At 39.5% G+C, this 23303-nt stretch overlaps 2 protein-coding genes across 2 annotated transcripts; one reads left to right on the top strand and one right to left on the bottom strand.

The window, feature by feature from the left end:
* On the bottom strand, positions 1–5643 carry mrpl27 (mitochondrial ribosomal protein L27). The gene is made up of 4 exons (XM_088599426.1): positions 5541–5643; positions 4767–4892; positions 3478–3545; positions 1–3146 (listed from the first exon to the last, which is right to left on the bottom strand). The coding sequence occupies exons 1-4, from the start codon at positions 5578–5580 to the stop codon at positions 2940–2942; spliced, it is 441 nt and encodes a 146-aa protein (XP_088455552.1). The 5' UTR covers positions 5581–5643; the 3' UTR covers positions 1–2939.
* Positions 5574–15781, top strand: eme1 (essential meiotic structure-specific endonuclease 1). The gene is made up of 9 exons (XM_088599424.1): positions 5574–5709; positions 7108–7949; positions 8784–8911; positions 9331–9426; positions 10012–10133; positions 11841–11976; positions 12487–12602; positions 12823–13012; positions 14421–15781. Exons 2-9 carry the CDS (start codon positions 7142–7144, stop codon positions 14595–14597), a joined length of 1773 nt encoding a protein of 590 aa, XP_088455550.1. The 5' UTR covers positions 5574–5709; positions 7108–7141; the 3' UTR covers positions 14598–15781.
* The last annotated feature ends 7522 nt before the right edge of the window (positions 15782–23303 follow it).

Below are 23303 nucleotides of genomic sequence, written 5' to 3'. Positions count from 1 at the left end.
TTTTATGTTTAAATTATGTGATATTTTAATTTGCATCAGATTTCATTTAAGTATTGATCATCTACATTAATTTATACAGTATCATTCTCTATGACTGCCACCAAATACAGGATCAACATTGTATCTTTTATAATGTAGGGCAAGAATGATCAGTCATTCCATTCTATAGGTTATATTAATCTAACACCATTATGCACTGAACACCAAAAACCATTACACTTAAAATGTGTTTTGAAGGGTTGGTATGATATTTAGGTTTATAGCACAATTACATTGGCACTGACTAAATTTTATATATGTCATAATTCTATTAGAGGATGTACAAATCACAAATATCTTTAAAACAGCTAACAAAAAAAGACACTTATGAAATATTTACCAATAAAAAATCTTAAGCATGAAATGTATAATTTGTAAGGGCCACACGCTAGCAGGTTTTTGCCCTCTGTTATTACAGGTTATAAAGGCATTAGACACAAACACTCTAATAGAGCATTACATACATTTTCAGAAAAAGGCTTATATTTGTAGCGCACTACTAACACAACAAAGCTAGCTGTAACAAGTTGTTAGATTTACATCACTTCTTTTCAGAGCAGATTTGCATTTTTTCTAGCCATGTGTATAATTAAAATAGTTTATTATAGACCCAAATGCCTGTTGGAGTTAATAATTAAAATGTACCTTGGAACAATGTGGGACAAACGATAGCAAATGGACTTCATACATACTATTTAACAGCATTCTGAAAGTTTTTGAAGTCAACAGTCACACAGAAAGCATTCCATTAAGCTCATGTCCCTAAATTGTTTTGTTTGATCATTCTACAAATATTGATTAAATTTTAGGACAGCTTGTAGGCCTACTGCAAAACACCAAACCATCATTCTCTAAGCTTTGTTAAAATAGTCGTACTTTTTTCAATGGTTTCCTCAAAGCAAACGTTTACATGTCGGAAATGCCTTCTCGACACAAAACACTATTCGCATACAAGTAAAGGAAAACAATCTCTTCTCCATTGAAAATTAGAAAGGATTTTCGAGTATCAATGGTTTTGAGTTCATTCACACATTCCCTGCCATAATTATGTGTACCTAACCCCCACCCTTTGAAATTTAATTGGATGCCTGTAATACATTCAATAATTTAGAGGCTGTTTAACATTCACTCCAGGGAAGTGTTACCCTTCAAATAACTTTTTTATGAATAAAATACAATACCGTAATTTCTATCAATATTCAAGTCTACAATTACCTTGTTTTACAGCTACTGTATAGAGTGTCCCTGAAAGTACTTACAGCATTGACTGTACCTCCCAGTCCTTCCAGTAAAGATGATCAGATGTGACTTACAGGTTTTATACAATCAAGAAGTTTCAGGGTAATTAACTGGTTATATTCATAAGAGATATTCCATTTATATATCCATGATTACGTGTCTGTAATTGAGCAAATCTTAATCTGCTCCAGCTGTATTCATACACTGTAGCACCTCAAGACACTCTTTTACTACACTTGTATTTTTTCCCCTTTTTTCCTTGATATGTCCAGGTCCTGCATATTTAAGTTTCCATTTGCTGAGAGTTATCGGTGTTCAGGAACACTAAATTCTATAGGAGTTACAGTGTTGCCTAAGCTTTAAAGGGAGAGTGAAAAAAAAAATCCAGAACAATGCCTTAGCAGGCAGCTTGGTGTGCAAAGCTTAATTTAGCTAAAGAAGAAAAAAACAGGGAGCTTAATGCATATTATAATTGGAAGAGCAGAATTCAAAAGCTCTGGGAAGAGCTTAAATCTCCATATAAAAGGCAGATAAACCTGTATCTTAATGAGCACTGAAGCAATTTAAATTTTAAAGAAATGGAAAACTTAAAAAAGACACATCCTTGTGTGTGATTTGTCAGCAGTGCTGGTGAATTAAGCATTCACGTTGGGCATTTAATTAGGGGATTAAAAAATTAAAAAGCAGCTGTGTCAACACACGTATGTCATCCACAACCTGAAGGCTATTTTTTTTTTACATCACAGACTACTATTTGGACATTGTACAAACCCAGATTTTGAGTCATTAAGGTCAGATCGAAGTCAATACATTAAAAATGAAACTCTTGCATTGAATTCTAGTTTGGTTTTAATCAACTAAAAACAGCATGAAAGACTTCTTACTATGATTTCTCACATCAGGGATGTTCTAAATTAATTAAAAGTATGCTGTCAAACCTGGATGAAACAGCTACATAAATGTGGTTTCTAGAGAAAGCCTCATCTTTAAAGCTAATTAATGTGAATGATGTTTAAAGTTAATCTACACTTTATCTGCACAGAATTGTTTAGCTACTGAGTACGCAAAAGGATTTCCTTTTTAACCAATCTGACAGCCAAACAAACCCCAGCACCTTTTTTTGTGAGAAACAATCCCAGCAACTGTCCCACAGTGAAGCGTTAAGTCATTACCATACTTTACTGCTGTCCTCCTACTACACAGCTTTCTCCACACAATAGCTTCATTTAGTAGTTTCAATTCACTGAATTTAATGGAGATTGTAACAGATTTTATTATAATATCAAAGTCTTTAACCAACCACTGGACCTCCAACACAGATAAGGTAAATTACAAAAAAATTCAACTTCTGACTTCTAGGTCAGTAAACCTTTTCTTTTTAAATGTTGAATTTTCATTACTTTGAATCTTTTAGGGGTTTTCCTATACTTTGCCTGCTGAGCAGTTGCCTATTTAAAACAGTACATACATGTTGTGAAGTGTAAAGACTTGAAATAAAGAAAATGTTCTCTGTAGTTATGAGTCCCACTGGTTTCCTGAAGCAGGACTGAAAAGCAATTACATCCACACGCACCAAAGAGGAACCCATTCTCGCGAAGTCAGTTCAATATCTGCTGCTTACAGTGAGCTCCACCCCTTGGAGATACAGAGACAATTGAGGCTCACAGCATGTCCACCAGTTTGAAGGCACCCTCCTGCTTGTTGGGGATGATGTTGATGAATGTCTTATAGAGGACAGACCCTTTGGGCAGTTTACAGATCACCTTCGTGGCCTCTGGACTGCGCGGCGGGGGAACATACACCTCCTTGGTGTATCTGACAACGCCATCCTCCAAGGCATACAGAGTGTTGTTGCGGCCTATGCCAACCTTCAGCAGAACAAACACAAACAGATGTATAGCAGGACTATTATAACTATCCATGTTGTATTTCTTAAAGTAGGTTCTGATTACAGATAAAACATTTTTGTTGTATGCGTTTTGTGGCTAAGAATTATATTTCTCATTAATCATGGCTTTTTAAGTCCGTAATACACTAATCTACTCCCTCGTTGAGGGACATGTGTTCCATATTTATCACTTAACTTTATGCAACCAATTTCACCTAATAAAAATGCCATACAATTTTACTTTCTTCAAACACCAATATCCACTCATCCATCTTCAAAGCATTTCATGCAATATAAACACAATTGATTACATTTGATCCTGGGTGCCAGCGTATCAAACGTTGTGTTGCTAGGATGTTGCCAGCATGAACAAAGTTGCCTGATAAAAAAGAAAAAGAAAAAAAGAATTAAGAAAATATGGCCAGAGATTATTTTCAAAACCACAGCTGGCATGTTATATTAAAGATAATACCACCTCCTGTCCAGTACTGTCTCAGCACAATGTAGCATCAAGCTAAGGTTGCAGCTAGAAGAGTTATTAGAGGGGCCAGTTAGTTGAGCATAAAACCAAGTTCCTGACTCTCCGTGTTTATTAAAAACCCCAGATCGCTTATCAAAAACCATAGCCTGTCCTGGCCAAATCTTCCCTGGTCTTTACTAATCATGGCCTCCTAATAATCCCCATCTCTGAACTGGCTTCATCACTCTGTTCTCCTCCCCACTGATACTGAGTACTGGTGCACTCAAGCTGCCGTCACATCATGGTGATGGAGAAGTAATTAATAATAATAATTAATAATTGCTTACACTTATATAGCACTTTTCTGGACACTGCTTTCTGGACACTCCACTCAAAGTGCTTTACAGGTAATGGGGACTCCCCTCCACCACCACCAATGTGCAGCATCCACCTGGATGATGCAACGGCAGCCATAGTGCGCCAGAACGCTCACCACACATCAGCTATCAGTGGGGAGGAGAGCAGATTCATAGAATGGGATTATTAGGAGGCTATGATTGGTCCTGGCCAATGGGAAATGCCGGGGTGCCGGGGTTACACCCCTACTCTTTTCGAGAAACGCCTTTAATGACCACAGAGAGACCACAGAGAGTCAGGACCTCGGTTTTACGTCTCATCCGAAGGACGGCGCCTGTTTACAGTATAGTGTCCACATGGACCACAGGGTGAGCGCCTCCTACTGGCCACACTAACACCTCTTCCAGCAGCAGCCTTAGTTTTTCCCAGGAGGTCTCCCATCCAGGTACTGACCAGGCTCACACCTGCTTAGCTTCAGTGGGTTGCCAGTTGTGAGTTGCAGGGTGATATAGCTGCTGGTGTGTCCAGACTATATAATAAGAATTACTATTCTTATTAAGCTATTACCGTGATCATTTTAACAGTATTTCATTAGTGCATCGAGGAACTTTCAATCAAATCCACTTCCATTCCAGAGAACATTAAATTGGACATAAGATTAAAAGAGAAAGTCACTGGCTTTTTATAGTTCACAAAATGTCCATCACTGCAGGAAAAATAAAATATGTCTGTTTATATATCAACATTTTAAAGTTTGAGAATGTTTTAGTTGGCGTTTTATACCATCCATTTTTTTGAAGCCATAACGACGGCCTGGACTTTTCCCGCCGACGTTTTTCGAGCTTCCGCCGGCTTTTTTGGACGCACACCTCGCAGGCACAGCTAAGGGCTGTTGAGACAGCAGCAGCCCTGAAACAGGACGAATGTCCTTGTCAGTCACAGGCAGTCAATGTAGCGCTTCAATCTCACACGACCGAGAAAGGAATGATAACAGTATTATTAAAATAATAATAATAATAATAATAATAATAATAATAATAATAATTTCTTTGCGCACGTCTGATTTTAACCTCGCCTATGCATGAACTGCAACGAGTATACGAAGCTAAACATAATGTACACAGCGACAACTGAACAGGAGCGCTACATCAGTGGATTCGGAAACTTAGCTCTACGGAGAATAATGTGGCGACCAGAAGTGTAAATCATTAAAACGAATTATTCGTTTGTGTAGTTACCCAGAAAATCTAAACCTTATCCATCTCTTATTTTTACTATAAAGAGAACATGGACATTAGTTTTTTACATGATTGGTTATTTTATGCCTTTTAAATAACTGTTTTAAAACGAAAACAATGCATTTTACTTTCCTTTCTGTTACATATAAAAATGTGAACAGAGTTGATTTCAAACCAAAGAGAACAATTTATGTAATACTACTTCAGCATCTTCACATAACTCATTGTATGTGTGAGCATACATTCACCTCTGCTTAGCACAAATTATAAAGGAGTCATAAATAACTGCTCTGAAGAAATAATAAATGCATGCATTCACCCGTTCTCGATTTAAATAACAAGGACAACAGCGCAGCCATGTTCAAGAATCCTCTGAACTTCGACCTTTCCCATCATGCCTGTTAGACGTCACAGATTTCCCGTCATGCCAGAGTGTCGCGGGAAATCCAGGCATGTCAACAAAAGCCTGTATGGATTCCTTCAACCAGGTAATTAAATGGATTCCCTTGGATTAGTTAACTATCTTAATTAATTGGTATAAACGAGACAAACATGACAGTCATTATTTTATCTTGGAAATAAAACACTAAGATCAGCAAATTTAAGGGGATTTATTGTATTGCAATAGCAAGATAAATGTAAAAACGTACGTCCTGAATGCTTCAATTACTTTCCGATTATATAATTATGTTAAGTGCAGTGGTATCTGGTTTCTCTTGCACTGTTTACCGAACTTCCGATTCCTACGTTGCACGGAAGATGAAATCATGCCGTTTTCGATCTTTACGTTACTGCAGACAGAAGTTACAGTACAAACTCATGCAAAATGCTTTGCTGGCTAATAATTGTAAGTTGTTCTTATCAGGGGGTGTAATTTTCCATAACTATTGCAATGCTTTTTTAAATTACGTACTGCTTCGGATTTTCATTTATATATAGAAATTCAAGAAATATACATCCATTCATGATCAGAAAGCAGCTTATCCCTCTTTAGCGTCGCAGCAGAACTAACGGTCTTCTAGACTAGGGACTTCGAACCCTGGTCCCGTTGACCCACAGCCTACTGGTTTTGTTGAAGCCGAGCTATTTGCTTGATTGCATACTTAATTCCACCACTAAGCTGCTTGAGTGGAACTGCGAACTTTGCAACCGGTTTCATTCTATTCTAATGAAGGATATGTGTTTCTTAGATCAATACAATAGTTACAGTAATTAAAAGAAAACCTCCAACAGGTTTAGGAATCAAAACCAATTAAAGAGTTCAACTTAATCATGTTATTAACCCAATTAAGAATTAAATTATGTAACGGGAAGAACAGTTGGACCGAAAGCCAGCAGGTGTGGGCATCCCTAGAGCCAGGACTGGGACCCTTGTCCTGAACTGATCAGGCAGTGTCAGTTCTTTTAGTGAAAAGGCACAAAAAATCTGTCATACGGCTTTAAACTTATGGTGAAACAGACTTGACCTTGACCACTCCATCTTTGCCAAGATTCAAGGTGTAGTGAAAATGGTATGTTCTGTTGAAATGTCACTTATTTACTAATTAAAACTGTTTAATTGTGGTTTACTGTGATTATATCAGAATCCAATATTTAAAGTGCCATGCAGTTATACTATTTTAATATTTTGGTCAAGTTACATGGAGTTTGTTGGGGTCTTATCCCAGTTTTAACTGGGTCTTAAAACCCAGTTTTTCAAGTAAAAGGAGATTAATGTTGCATTATCAGAATTATTTTAATTATGTTTACACTTTATGAAATACAGATGGTTTTGATTTTTTTTTTAAATCCAAAGGCGGCATAAACGCAGTTAAGAGAAGTGTGGGGGTTTTATTGAATTTCCAACCATGGTCACTTTTTTTGTGTGTTCTTGGTCTACTGTACAGATTGTGCTCCGTCCTGATATTCCATTGGGCGGGGATGGGTGGGAGCAGGCAGAATTCTGAGCACAGTGACACTGACTCCAGCACTGACCTCGACGACCTGCCAGTCTTCGACTTCCTGCAGCCAAGACCCACCCTTGCATGCAGGAGCGGTTATCCTCAGAAGCCTCTGGACGTGGTCATCCTTGACAGCTCGGACTCGGAGCCACCCGATCAAGATCCGGAATCCGCCCTGCCTGTCGTGCTCCATTCTGCTCAAGAGCGAGAGGTCACCATGATCAGCAGCGGGAGTGAAGAGGAGGAGGAGTTTGTGCCTCTCTTAGAGAGACTGAAAGGACATTTCAGAGGCACTGCATCTGCAGCCTGCCCTGTTCAATCTGAGCAAGACTCTGCAGGTGGCACTGTTGATGCGCAGTACTCTTCAAAATCCTCGGAACCCAGTTTTCCCCAGCTGCCTCCTCCAACTTCCACCACTGGCTTACAGCGAGCTTCCGTTTGGGACTTCTCTGATTCAGAGGAGGAAAACACAGCCCCGGATTCCAAGAAGCCTAATCTGGGATCCCATGGCCCTGGGAGACATAGCTTTCCCAGTTCGGTAGAATGGGCAGACAGAAACATTTCACCTCTCAGGAAGAAAGCAGTGAAGCACAGGCTGGAGGAGATAGATGAGGCCAGAGCTGTGGCTGTGGAGAGGAGGAAAGGCAAGGAGAGGCAGAAAGCCGAGAGGGAGAACCGCAAACAGGAGCTGGAGAGACAGAGAGCGGAGAGGAAAGCCTTGGCTGATGCAGTTAAAGCCCTGAGGCCCGAGGAGTGCATGAAGCATATGGTGGTCACCATTGATCCAGGCAGGTGTTGCTTCACACACAAAACGCTGACATCACACAGGAAATACTGACAAAGACAGCTTACGGGCTCAATGCCCTGCTTTTTGGTGCAGTGTGCTCTCAACAGCAGAGAAATGTGCAATTTACAAAAGAGATTTAATGTTAAGGAAACAAAAAATTGTTGTGTAGCACTTTGATAGCATTCCTGTTCTGCAGGCTGTGCGTATAACTGGGTACCTGCATAGGTGGGGGAGAACCTGTGATGGTCCCAAGTCTCATCCAGGGGGAGTCCTGATCTCTCAGTCCGTCACATTCTAACTGGGATGAGCTGTGGTGCGATTGTGAATTCGGGGAATGAAAAAAATGGAGGGGATGTGACAAAGCACACAGAACATGGAATCTTTAGTCCACAGACATAGAAGATAGGAAATTATATTTAGAATTGTATATTTTAAAATTTAAATTTGAAATAGGGGTAGGATTGCTCAGGGTTCAGTTTATGGGTTAATTCCTGGGTTCTATCTATCTCTGGGGTGCTCTCTGCATGGAGCTTGTATGTTTTCTCCCCATGTTTGCATGGCCCAAAGACATACTGGTAGGTTAATAGGCTTCTGGAAAAATTGCCCTGGTCTGTGTGTCTGTGTGTCTGTGTGTCTGTGTGTCTGTGTGTCTGTGTGTCTTGGCCAGGGTGTACTCTGCTTTGCTCTTATTGCTTGCCAGTATAGGCTCTGACACCCCTGCAACACTGTCTTTGATAAAGTGGTTAGAAAATGGACAGATGGAAATTTAAAATCTATTTTAAAATGCCCTTCACTACCTTGCATACAGGATGTGAGAATTTGTGTCTGTGTACAGCTCTGTTGCAGCTGGAAGGTGGGGGCAGTTTGCTGACGTCCCTCCAGGCTCTGGGCTGCAGCTGTGCTATTGAGAGACAGGTGGTGGCCCGCAGTGTGACCTGGCGAAGGAGGCTGCCCTCCTCACAGGTGAGTGTGATCACTGCAGGACAAGGAATGACATCCACACCTTGTGGAGAGTGGAAAGAAAGTCCGCCGGAAAACAGGTAAAAGACCATCTGCTCAGGAAAACAACATTGTAAGATGGAGCAAATAAAAAGAAATCGAAAGCAGCAATTAATATGTACATCATTTCAGAAGACTTTTCATGCTCCCAAAGAAGGTGTTTGTTTAAAGAGACATAAGAACCTGCCAACCAAGAAGATGCAGCATGTCCAGGGTTATAACACAAGAATACAAATATTAAAAATGTGAGGAGGCCATGTAGCCTGTCTTTCCTGTTTAGTTGCTAGTAACAAACAATCTCATCCTTGCTTTTCTTTGTGCTGTAAATCAGGCCTGCCCAGCTTTATAGTCTGCATTGACTGTGGGTATGTCTGATTTGATAGGGCTTGACTGGAGAGCTTGATTGCGTTTCCGAACCACACGCTGTGATCCACGTGCCAGTGGAAGACTTCATCCGCATGGTCCACAGCACCAGTCAGGTATGGGAACACAGCAGCAGAGCCCTGGCTCTTTGGACAGGCAGACTGGCAAGCCTGTCCCGCTGAGAGTTTGGGAAGAAGCATGGATGTTGGGAATATTACATTTGTTACTGCTTTGCCAGTTAATTGTCAGTGGGTTTGTTTTCCTAAGATAATGCTGTGTTTTATGATCAGGCCTTTGTGATGAGAATTAAACACATTTAGAAAACGCTCCATTTAGGTTATAATCTTGTATTTTAGATCTGTATTCTAAAGAGTATAAAGCTTCTATGTCAGGATATTATAAGAGTTTTTCAGAAAGATTTACGATCATAGGAAGGTTAAAAACTCTAGAAATCAGAAACAATACATTGCCAATACAATGGTATAGATATAGTAACACTGAATATTTAGACATTGGTTGGGCAGTGTCAGATTCTTTTGATGGTTTTATTTATAAACGCAAAAACATGAAACTAGAAATGCAATGTAATAAAAACCAACTTAAATGACAACTTCTGCCAAACATGAATTTGATTTTGAATATACGTGAATGAGACTAAATGGGATTTGAGGTGGTGTGATAAAGCAGTACTCTCTCCACAGGTCCAGAGAGGTGCTGTCTCTGGCTGTGGGCCTACGCTGATCTCCTGGAGTCACAGTATTGTGGAGCAAATCACTGGCAGCATCCTGACACTGGCTGTCATCGACCTGGAAAAATACTTCAGGTGACGACTGACCGACTGGTCCTCTTCTCTGCTGTCCTCTGTGGCCTTTATTTAGGAGCTTTTCTCGCAAAAGACAAGAGTTTCAAATTTCAAGTTTCAAGAGTTCTGTTCACCTCTTAAATTAAAAAGCAACAACAAATGAAGTTCAGGCATACTGTATTTAAATGTATGAGGAAGCTTTGGAGAAAGCAAAACTTAGGTCCTGAAGATATTCCATACCAGGTTAACAGAACACACTTTGGTCTTTTTGATTGTATTTATGTATAAGACAAAAGATAAACAGGTAGGTAGGCCTATCTCTAGATAGAAACAAGTAATAGGTTAAGTCCAAGCTGAAAAAAAGAAGAAAGAAAACACAACGTTTCGGCTGTGAAGCCTTCTTCAGGTGTGAGCAACCTGAAGAAGGAAGAAGCAACCTGCAACCTGAGGAAGCAACCTGCTCACACCTGAAGAAGGCTCCACGGCCGAAACGTTGTGTTTTCTTTCTTCTTTTTTTCCAGCATGGAATAAACCTATTACTTTATTTTACCTTTGCAGCCTACGCATGCTGACGCAGCTACCCACCTAAACTATCTCTAGATAGTTTTACTTCCTTTAGATAGTCAAATGTGATCAGCCAGGACCATGGCCAACCTGGCAGGGCCCATCTGAGGACCTCACTAAACCATCCAATAGATCATAGTGATGGGTGTAGAAAGAGCAGGGAATTTAATCAACACATGTTTTTGACTTGTGCTTAGTGGGATTCTTTGTTCATGAGAAGTTGAAAAACTGAAATATCCCCATTCCCCATCACACATGAGGTTCATGGGGTAACCTGCATCTGTCAACGAAGGGTAGACATGCACTGATCCATTCAGTGTGGCGCACGTGCAGCCCATGATATCCGAGGGCATCAAGGAATTGTTATAGCTCAATCTCGTTTACAAGTATTACAATGTAGTTTTTCCAATTATCTAATCATGTGAAAGTTGTTTTATTTAAAATGTTTTCCATATGATTGGGATCAATATAAAAAAAATGAAATTTGATTATGTGAATGTGCTTCTTGTGCTCTAAGATATTGCAATTTCCTCCCACAGAGCTCTGATTAGTGTTTGTAGTTCTCCTGCAGTCATTGTCATTGTATCCAATCCAGACACACACAGTCCAAATAATCAGTCTGCACAGCCCTGCGAGGCAAAGAAAAAACAATTTTACACACAGTATTGAAAAGAAGAAACCCATTCTCCCAGATGGTCGAAATTTTAAGAGATGTTGAAAATAATATTAATTTACTCTTAACATCTCTGAATAATAGTTTGTATCCACTCTGAGCTTTAGTGAAATTTTACCGTGATTATTATTCACTTTCAAAAATACTATGAATATGAAAAAAGGCTTTGGGTGCAAGTGACAGTTTTGTTTGCATCGTGTTTTTTAGCAGATGGGTGGGAGTATCAAGGTGGCATGACACTTAGAACTGCTGTCTTATAACTCAATTGTCTTTGGTTTGATTCTGGACTAAGTCTGCTGTGGGGAGACTGAATGTGGACATTGCACAGGGAATGTTTATGCTCTGGAACATATGATGGAACAGAATGCTTCAATCCCCCATAAAACCGTGAAGCACAAAATGATAATTTTAAATAATTCTTAGCTTTTGTGGTACTTGAAAAATACGGAGCCCTGCCGCTTGACTTATTAAGTCGCCCACCCTGTCTATAGGTCCCAGAAGTCCAAGAACCAAAAGAAGTACCGAGATGCAGTGTTGGGTGAGGGCCAGGAGGGAGCCAGTAAGCGCAGAAAGAAGAAAGAGGATAGCAAACAGCTCGTAGAGGTGTCCCGGGTGGATGTGGAAGAGGCAGGTCAATTCTGACCTTGTTAGTTGTTAGTGTAACCAGGTGTACTCGCCATTTTTAGATGATATGCATGTGCTACCTTAGATATTTTCATCGTAAGACACATTTCCAGACTTTGATTGACTTTTCATGTTTGCTCATCCTCTGCTGATATGATATTTTTCCCAGATGATTTTACCATTGTTCCTAATTTTTTTGTTCGCACACATCTGTTTACATGGTTACTGCGACAGTTATTGAGATGCATTGTTTAAGGAAACAGAGGAAATCTTTACAGATACAAATAACTCATCAGTTCCTGATGTGAGAGATGTAAAACATGGATAATGTAAGATGTAGCAGGGTTTCTGCTTTTATGTCCAAGGTGAGATGTGTTAATTAGTGCGAGGTTGTATTTCCTTCTAACCCTTGGCAAGTGCACGAGGCAGTACTGTACTTCAGAGAAGGGTAGGCTCTCTCTCAGTAGAAGGTGGCCGACTCTCACTTATTTTGTTTTTCATCCCTTTTGTTAGGCTCTAGTTGACCTGCAGCTGCATTCAGAGGTTCAGGTTCGCTTCCTGGAATCCTGGAAGGAGTTTTCTGATTATATTGCAATGTTCACCAAAGCAGTAGCAGAGGCACCTTTCAAGTAAGTACTATACAATTGGTGCTTCCATATTCAAAACCCAGCATGATGGTACCAGAAAATTCCCTTTATAACTTTATGGACTTTGTTGACTGCATGGACTTCACACAATGACCACTGCAATTAAAAAACCTCTCATGAACTTTGTGCAGGTCACTGCAATCTCATTTTGGGAGGTGCTGGAATGTGTATGATGTTGTGTGTGTAATGACGTGCCCTACAGGAGAGAGCGGGACCAGACAAGCTTCGGCTTTTGCCTGGAGAGCGAATGGGCGGGGGGCCACAGGGTGGAGCGCACTGGGAAGGGGCTCGTCCAGGTGTGGAAGAGGCAGATTCAGCAGCTGAACCGGGTCAGCCCCGAAATCGCCAGCGCCGTCCTGGCAGCGTACCCATCGCCCCAGCTGCTGACCAAAGTGAGTGTTTCCACAGAGACCTGCAGCCCGTTCCTGATTGAGAAGGGGTCGTCTTACAGCCACTCCCCTGCATTTTTAAAATATATTTCAGTGGTTTTGAGATTTTAGCCAAAACTTTCAGAAATGTTCAAGTTCAGGTTGTTTTGTGAACAATTTTTCATTGTTTAATAACAGTAAGTTTTTCTCTAATTAGTTATTGACACTTTGGTCATATAATTAATCAATTAAGCAATTGCTGTCATCTGTTGTTACAAATTTTTGAGGGGTAACTTTCAAACACTACTTTATGCTGAGGCCAAATTGAAAACAGTACACAGAATTCCAGCATGAGTGAAAAAGGCCTTCTCTAAATGTAACATCAATAATGTGTACAGCGGCGGATTAAAAGTTTGATGGCAATATAGTCCTTGGCTGCTGACATAGTTTTCCCTTCTCCAGCTGTTTCACTATTGTTTTTTGTTATTATTTTTTCATTGTTTAATAATATGGCACAAACAAAGTACATAATCTGTGTTTATGAATAATGCTGCAAGTGGAAAAACTCCTGATCCCAAATGCCCAGGATGGCATCTCACCCCATACTCACAAATGCACATCATCAAAAGCCAGACAATACAAAATAGATAAGAGAGAAGGCACTGAACACATTAGAGGAAGATGGAATAAAAAGACATAGCATAAGCATGGTAATATGTAGTACAATAATCACTATATTTTCTATAGACTGGATAAGGAAAGATATATGACCTAGGAAAGAGGATATGGCACACTACATATAAAAGATAGTTACTCTTGATAGATTATTTATAGATGCTATTGTTAAATACCTTCAGATACACAGAGTGGAGATTGTTGAAACTAAATTGGAGTACATTTTTAAGGGGCCCAGTGCAGGAAAGCCATTTATAATTTCAAATCACAATTCATCCTCAGTAAGTACTGCTAGCCTTGGTTCAAAGCGTTTACTGCAGAAGTACTTTCACTAGGGCCTTACGACCCCTGGGCACAATAAGGAAACCCATAATACAGTTCAGGGGGTGACTATAAGGTGGTAGAATATATAGTAAAACATGTTTTTGTAATTTAGTTAATTATTGTTATAATCGTCATTAAAAACTAGTGCTTTCCAAAGGACTGTTTACTGCTAAATGAATTTTAAGGATCTACACATTAAAATTATTTTTCACCTAAAAATGGCAGAAGTTTATTTGAACTAGGATCAAAGCTTATGAGCTAAACTTCATTTTCGTTAAGGCCACCTCATAGAGGATAACTATAGCAGTTTTTACAAAAGCAGTCATTCAGATGTAGAGGGGATGGACACTGAGGGTTTTGCATTAAAATCCTTAAAGATGCACTTTGTGTCCAACAGCGATTCGTGATTTGGTTTGATTTTGTATTTCTTAAGGCCTATCAGAAGTGCAAGACTGAACGTGAGAGGCACAACCTTTTGTCGGACATTCTTGTCCGTAGAGGGGAGGGAGTGACCTCGACGTCACGCCGCGTGGGCCCGGAGCTCTCCAAGCGCATTTGCTTACTGATGACGTCACCTGACCCCAACTTATCTCTGGAAACTACAGGCTGAGGGCAAATACGTGTCTGCAGAGTTGAAGATGGAATCCAAGTTGTGTTCAATCCTGATAACAATCGTTTAGCAGACACTTTTAGACAGGGTGATTGTTAGGAGCGAACAAAGGGGGCATTAACAGATACATACAGATACATCTTCGATAAAAAATCAAGATACCCAAACATTTTTTTCCTAAATTAAAAAAAATGTATTTAAGTGATACAGTAACTTTTTTAAAATAAAGTGAATCCTTTAAAACAAAAGTATTCCTGATGGAAAGTGCTATTTTCAACCCAGCTGCAGATAGATGTACCTGGCATTTGAATTTGCCATTGAATCAATAAGGAACTAGTAATAATTGAGCAAGTGATACCAGCACCTTTCTTTAATTCCCACATCTTAGAGAGCAAATAGGGTTAGCCTATGTTTCCACTCATTGATCATATATATAAAATAAAATAATTTAACGGAAATTATTCACATTAACCTGTGCCTAGGTATTTATTCTGAAAGTTTTCTTACACTGTCCCTTGAGATCAAACAGCACCCTTGTAATGCAAACCTGTAGTTTGTCCTGTCACTTGTTGCTAATTATTATGGGTGTTCTAGTAACAAGTTCCTATCACTCATGAGTAATGGAAGTTTTCTCTAATTCTTGTCACTGTTTGGTTGTCAGATTAATCAATTAAGCATTTGTTATCATCTGTTATTACATAATTTAAGGTTTGATGAGCAGCTACTTTCAAACACTACTTTAAGCTGAGGCCAGATTGAAAACAGTACACAGAATTCCAGCATGAGTGAAAAAGGTCTTCTCCTAATGTAACATCAATAATATGTACAGCTTTGGATTTCTTTACTTCTTCTATTAAAAGTTTGATGGCAATATAGTCCTTGGTGCTGGCATAGTTGCCCTTTTTTCCAGCTGTTGCACTGTTGCTCCTGGGGCCTGGCAGAATATAGCTGTGCAGTAATTACAAAGGTTCATATTTCAGTTTCTTTGCAAGTTCAGTTTTTTATCTGTTTGTCTCTTATTCAGCAAGATGACTTGCAGGGGCATCAGCTCTTCCAGCTACAGTTCTTCCACAGTAACTACTGTGATACATACTCCTGAAATTGCTAACGTCACGGATATCTTTGTAGATGTACTAGTGGTGTGTTTTATTTAAATGATGAAATAAAGTCAGTTTTGAACAGTTTTCATTTTGTTTTGATAAATTTCTGGACATCAAAGATGACTATTACTTTTTTCATAATACAAATAATTGTTTTAATAAGATGTCAACAACAGCAAATGCACAGTGGAAAATGAAATGTTTTTTTTTAAATATCCAGATCTAGACCCTTTGAGGTGGGAAATTAACCCATGTGAGAATGAGGCTCTCAACCCTTCTCTAATTACGTAATTAATCAATTAATGCACCAAACATGAACCTACAAAGAACGAGGGCTTTAATGACTTCTAGTGGACTTCATCCAGGTGGATGTTGCACATTGGTGGTGGTGGAGGGGAGTCCCCATTACCTGTAAAGCGCTTTGAGTGGAGTGTCCAGAAAAAGCACTATATAAGTAAGCAATTATTATTATTATTATTATTATTAGTGGCAGGTCAGGCAAAACTAAAACTATACTAATTACTGCTGGCCTGCCTCTCTTATGTTTGTGTAAGACATGCTTTTTTTGTATAAATGCAATATTTTTGGCTATCTAGAGTATTATTTTCTCAACTTCCTTTTTTCCAAGATCTGATGTACAAGCACTACTGAAATACATATCTGAGAAACTCTGAGTGATTGAAAACAATATGTTGCAGACCACCGGGAGAAAAACAGGGCAATGCTGCAACCTAGTGGGCATTTTACTGAAGGCACCTCTTCATTAACCTGGTAAATTGTTGTTCTGTTTATTAGATGACTGTCATTATGTCCCTGTCTCTCTGTATTTGATACAACTGCTTGGACATGACCCCTATACCAAAAAGTCTACTTTCCTAAAACTATTATTAAAAACACAGCTGTGCTATACGCATTAGAGGAAAGCCCTAGAATTGTTTTTAATCATGATCTTTAAAAAGAAAACAAGCAAGTGTTAAAGAGCTAACAGCTAAATTGATACAATTTAAAATAATCTAGAATACAAATCTTCATTTTATATTTGCAGCCTTTTCTAATATTTTGTTAAATAATGTTATTCTAAAGTTTCTAAAAAAATGGTTAGCAATGGGAAGTAATGCAGTGGTCAGTATTACTTCCTTGCAGCACTGTGGCCCTGGGTAGAATTCCAGTGGTGCTGTCTGTGTGGAGTTTCTATGTTCTCCCTGTGTTTTGTGTGGGTTTCCTGCGGGGGCTCCTGTTACCCCCCCAAAGTCCAAAGACATGTAAGGTTAATTGGCTTTTGGGAAAACTGGCTCTGGTGTGAGTGTGTGCATGTTTGTCTGTGTGTTCTCTGTGATGGACTGGTGTCCTGTCCAGAGTGTACCCTGCCTTGAGTCCATTGCACCAGTAACATTCAGTGGACGCACAGTGTCTTATATATTTTTTTCATCCTGAGCTCTCACTTACATAGTTGAACAAGTTAATTAAAGGGGAACTGCAGTCCCAATTTCTCAGACCAGTTATTAAATCTCGGCAACAAAATAAATTCATGGACGGTACAGAAAAAAAATCACAAATTTTGAATTGAGCACAAAATCATGAACTTTGTGAAGGTACTTTAAGTCGCCATGTTGTCGCAAACCACTTGTCTTGCCACAAGCGAGAGTGAGAGTTCCCACAGATTGTGAAGTGATGCGGCTCTTCCTGCTCGCTGGTCATTGTAATGACTAATGTAGTGCAATGTACAAGCAAATTAAATACAGTTTATGCAGCAGACATTTCACCACAGGAAGTTTCCAACGTGATCTGCATGCAGAGTTAATGAGTAAGTTACATTTATCAACAAAAACATCTTGAAGTCGAGAGCAATATTTCTATTGGATTTAAAGAGATATGTTCACATGTATTCTATATACTGCATTTAGATCTATTCATGTACAGTATAACAATGAAATAGGGCTGCTTCACTTCACTGGTAGTTTTATTGCCTTTTTCTGAATCGCAGAATACAGCACTGTGCATACCTGGAAATTTAATCCATGTAAATCAGAGGTTTTACAAGTTACTGCGTACATTTTACTTTTATTGTGGTTTGAAATGCAATCATCCATATTGATTCTCTCAAATCCCGAAATATAAAAATACTGTAGCTCTACAGTTCCTCTTTAATTGCATCACATTAGTCTAAACAGGCTTCGTTGCATTTGTAGGTAGCTGTACCTTAAATGAAATGAACGACTTGCTTAATGGGCAGTAAAGAGATTAAGGAATATTTTATATATATATATATGTCTCTGTAAGAAAATATTGAGGTTAATTGTTTAATTGACTGCTCAGGTTGGAACAAAAAACAGAAGACTTAAGGTCTTCTGGACCTGTACATAAGAGCGCTGCTAACAATGTTAAATTAGGCCTACAGTAAGTAGTCTTAAGACAAGCACCCCCAATTTTCTGTAATAAGTATAAACTATACTGTACTTGTGTTATTTGCAGGGGGACAACATGCTCAAGTAGGCAAAGGACAGGGACAGGTGCCAAACCATTTCTCAGCACTTAAAGAGGGATCAGGTGGAAAGCTCAATGATGAGCTTATTGATGCTGAAGGGCTGTTTATAGGATTTCCCAGTGGACCATCATGTAGGTTTGCAAAGCATTCACAGACAGTGAAATAGCAAAGCCTTATGCATGTCGTTTAAATAAAGGAATCTTCAGTTGTAAAGACTGATCCCGAATCCTGATTTAACATACTGTCAATGAAAAGGCTGTGTTTCTTAATGGTTGATCAAAGTAAAAACAGTTTGTGTGAAAGAGAGTTCTTTGATGAAGAAGAAATCAAGTCAGTTTGGAATGTGTGTCTAGGACCATCCATAATTCAGCTGATGCATAGAGCAGATCTGTTTCATCATTATTTGAAGGCTGGGGCATTGTGGATTTTAACTGCCCCATATTAAGCAGTGAAGACTGTGATTTAAGCAGAGGGAAACAAATCTGTACTGTCCAGAGTCAAGGAGCTCCTTTAGTTTGTTATGTTGGCTGCCCTAGTCATCTTATAACCATTAATGCAAAAACATTTTCACTTAAGCCCAGCTAAGGTCTAATCCATCTAGTTATATAAATGGGGACCAACAGAGCTGGAGGTAGGCCCTGTGGTGGACCGGTTATGTGCTTTTCCCTCTTAACATGCCAGGAACTAGGATAAGGTTTAGCCCGATAGCCAATGTGTGGCTTGGGTGTGGATCACTTCTTTAAATTCTCACTTTAAAGTAAAAATACAGTGATTTCAAGATTAGGCTTTAGTCTGTATAGAAACAAAGGCCATGTTGCCATGGCAATGTATTCTGCTGTGTGTGGTGCATGCTGTAGTGAGTGAAAACTTTGATACAAGGTGAAAATTCACTAAATAATTATCTGAATGCCTCCAAAGAAGCCATCTGGAGTTGAATTTAGAAATCATAAGATGGGGAGAGAAGAGGAAACAGGCAAGCTTTCTCAGCAGTGGCAAAATTGGCTGACAAAGGCTGTTGTCTCACAGATGGTGCAAGCTCAACAGCAAGTTCAAGTTCAGTTGCAGAACAGGAGGAGGTTAGTGCTGTCAGTGCAACAGCTGCAGTAGGATATAATTTTTAAAGCAAGAATTCTGAATCTTGTGAATCTCGAGATTCCACTCCACTGCTTCTGCAATACCAGGGTCAGTGTAAACAAGCTTCTTGAAACAATTTTGAGGTTAATGATACTGGTTTGGGGCGGCACAGTACTGCAGTTGTTAGCATCGCTGCCTTGCAGCACATGTGGCCCTGGGTTCAGTTCCTGGGGTGCTATCTGCGTAGAGTTTGCATGTTCCCCCCTGTTCATGTCGATTTCCTCCAGATGCTCTGGTTTCCTCCTTCAGTCCAAAAACATACTGGTAGTTTAATTGGCTGCTGGGAAAATTGGCTCCATGCGGGTGTGTCTGTGTATTTGCCCTGCAATGGAATTGTGTGCTGTCCAAGGTGTGTCTTGCCTTTGCGACCATTGCTTCCGAGGATAGTCTCAAACTACCCTAAGACCCTGAACTGGAAGAAGCAGATAGAAAATGGATGGATGAAACTGCTTAGTTGGGATGGAATCTGAGGTGCTGTTTAGTGGAACAGAAATTCCAAAATCTCCTGTCGGAAACACACAGATTTTGCTCCGTCAGCCTCTGATATAAGGAGATGATCAGAAGTTGACTGTAGTTTAAAACTCAAACAGAAAACAGCAAAATGCAACTATTTTATTTAGTGGGAAATATAGAGCTGTATTTTATTTCTCCCATGTGCTCTGGATAAACCTCACCTTCCACTCCAGGGATCACAAAACCTAAGACGAGGTTCTCTGACTGGAAATGTTTGAACTCCAGGACATGAAAACTTCAGAACTGGCTCGAGCATCTTCAAAGTTAAGATGGAGGACTTTTGAGATTGTGAAACCAAGCAGTTCTTATGCTTTGATTCTAATTTTCTTTTTTTAGTTGACGTCTGTAGCCAGATTGTATTCGAAAACAATATTAATTTCATAAATTAGTCTTTAAATCACCAATAGATTTTGTGTATGTTACAGTATTAATGTGAATCCAGGGATTTCACAGAAACTCTAAATGTTTAAACAGGGATGTCAAAGTATTTACTTAAATATTTAGGGACTACAAATCCCTAGTTCTTACTGTACTGTATGGCTAGGGATAATGCATATTAAGTGTGGATGCGTATGATCTTCCATGGTTACCTTTTCTTTCCAACTGATCAGTGCATGCCTCTGGATTTGCTTTTATACACAGAGGCATGGTGGTGCAGTGGTGAGCATTGCAGTTAATTGGCTGCTAGGAAAATTGGCTCTGGTGTAAGTGTCTGTGTCTGTGTGTGCCCTGCGATGGATTGGTTGCCAGGAGGCTCCTGCTCCCCTGCCACCCTGAATTGGATAAAGCAGCTTGAAAATGGTGGGTGTTTGAACTGAAAAAAGAATACCACATCTCTTCATTTTTTTCCCATGCAACCACTAACAGAGGACTGACAGACCATGTTGCCCCACTGTAGGTGCTTCCTCTGGGATTATGTAGTGTGTACACACCTGAGGCCTGATGGGACAAGAGCAATGTTGTGCCAAAAGGCAGAACAGATGGTGTTTATTTGGCTCATTGGCAGTGTGCCTTTATACAGGCCTTGTGATACAGACAATTAGAATAGAATGAACGAACGCAGTTCAAACTAGCAGTTCTCAACCCTGGGACTGGAGAACCCCTTTGTCTTTTGATTGTTGTTCCAGCTGAGGTCTTAATCAATTAGGCTAATTCATCTAATTGATAGTTGATTAAGTCTTTATTTATGTAATCAGGAAGATGAATGGGGTGGAACCAGGTTTACCGGGCGGAGCTCAGTTGGATAATTTTCTTTGCAATGACAGCAAAGCATTGCTGAAGCCAACGATTGAGGGCAGAAAGATAAGTCCAGTCAATTAATAAGTTCAATTACACTAATTAGTTAGGTTCACTGTAAAAAGCCCAGTTAGATTGAAAACAGGAAGACACAGAAGTTGAAAACCTAATGAATGTCAGATAAGACGACATTCTAGACCAGTCTAGACTGTTTGGCATTTCATTGAGCCAAAGATCTCATCCAACAATTTCATGAAGGAAGCTAAGGTATTGGCTTCAACCCCATTGCTGGGTAGCTTGTTCCATACTCCCACAACCCTTTATGTAAAGAACCATTTCTAATTCTTAGTTCTAAATGTACCATGTAGTTTCCACTGAAAGCTAGTCTAGTCAACAAGACAGGATATATCATTCCAACCATTTTCTAACCTCTTTATCCAATACAGGGAGCCACAGCTTGTCCTGGCAAGAAATAGTCACAAGGCAGGGCACACCCTGCATGTAATGCCAGTCCATCGCAGGGCAGACACAGACACAATCGCACACACACACTCACATCAGTGCCAATTTTCCCAGAAGCCAATTAACCTACTAGCTTGTCTTTGTTCTACGGGAAGAAACCAGAATACCTGGAGGAAACCCATGTGAACAGGAATTGAACCCAGGACTCCAATGCTGTGAGGCAATAAAGCCCAAAACGGCATTGTGCCCAAAACGAGATACAGTAAATTGTCATTTCAATACACACTTTATGTGAACCAACATGACAACATTTAAGATTGATATTGATGGCAGGTGGTTACTTGGCTATCCTTTGAAACAATTTGCTCAGTCTGGGCACTGTAACTATGGGTCTAGTGACTTTCTTTAAGTAGGAGTTGGCAGTGCTGCTTTCAATGCATTACCTTGGCACAAAATCAAGAGAGGATTTCTGCCTGTGTCAAAGGTTGTTTAACAAGGCATTAAATGTACTCATGGATGAGTTGCAAGTCCTGTCCATGTTTCAAGGCACTGTTTGACTTTGATTAAGACTTTCTCCAGGAGCTGTAGACACACTTTCCCCCATTTTCTCTAAACATGCTGAAATCACACGTATGTGAACGCTGCAAGCAAGAAAGAAGCATTATCAGGGTAATGTAGTGTTGTGTAGGGTTTTTTGTTGGCAGCACTCAGCAAAAATGTCTGTCTTTGTTTCTTCTAGGCCCAGACGTGAGGCAGAATGTCTGTGGAAATATAAAGCTTTAAATGTCTTTGTTATGTCTCTCTGTCTTCGCTTATTGCAATTTCTAGTCTTAGAACAAAAGAAAAATTAAAAATGAGATTAACAATTTGGCCCATCTAACCTGATTGGTGATTAATAGATAATTGATCTGAGGATGTCATCCAGCCATTCCTTGAAAAATGTGATGGTATCTGCTTCAGCCACATGATTGTGTAACATGTTCCATACTTCTACAACCCTTTTAATTAAGAAGTGCCTTGTGATCCATCTATCTATTTTCTATCTGCTTTATCCAATATAGGGTTGTGGGGGAGCCTGAGCCCTTTCTGGCAGGCAACAGAGTGCAAGGCAATATACACCTGGATGGGATGCCAATTCGAAATGCCTTGTGATCTCAGTTTTAGAAGCACTACTACATGGTTATCACTTAAGGCCTCCCTGTATTGCTTACAAATGCAAGGGAAATGCCTGGTAAGGGCACTTAATAATTAATCAGATCTTCCAATCATACTTTGAATTTGTCATTAATTGTTTACTGCATTTGGTGCAGATGTAATTTCATTTACCCCAAACCAAAAATATAACAGAACAAACTTTTTTCCACCTTGTCTGAGAAAACATATCAAATATTAATATAATTTCTATGAACAAAATGTTTCTAGGATCCCTCAGCCAAATATATCAAAATTACAGACAGCAGAAAATGTTGTCCCCGGTATACAGTATAACTTCCTTTATCTGATAGATTGGCTTATCTACCTTCAAGATGAGACTAACTACAGTGTTGAATACTGACTCTCCCAACAGAAAGTATAATTATCAGAAAAATTGGTGTGAAAGGTGAAAGGCCAGCATGAAAGATATTCCCTCTCCACATGGTTTTCCATATTTATACATGATTCCTGTGTATCTAATAGACTGTGGCGAGCTGTACACACAATATCTTAATCTACAATACCTAGAACCATACCTTACCTGCTTACTGAGTTTAATCATAGCTCTTTGAACTCTTGTGT

Source organism: Lepisosteus platostomus, chromosome 11 (assembly GCF_059453375.1).
Source record: "Lepisosteus platostomus isolate fLepPlt1 chromosome 11, fLepPlt1.hap1, whole genome shotgun sequence".
NCBI lineage: Eukaryota > Metazoa > Chordata > Actinopteri > Semionotiformes > Lepisosteidae > Lepisosteus > Lepisosteus platostomus.
Note: the sequence above shows the minus strand (reverse complement) of the source record. Positions and strands in the feature narration are given on the sequence as shown.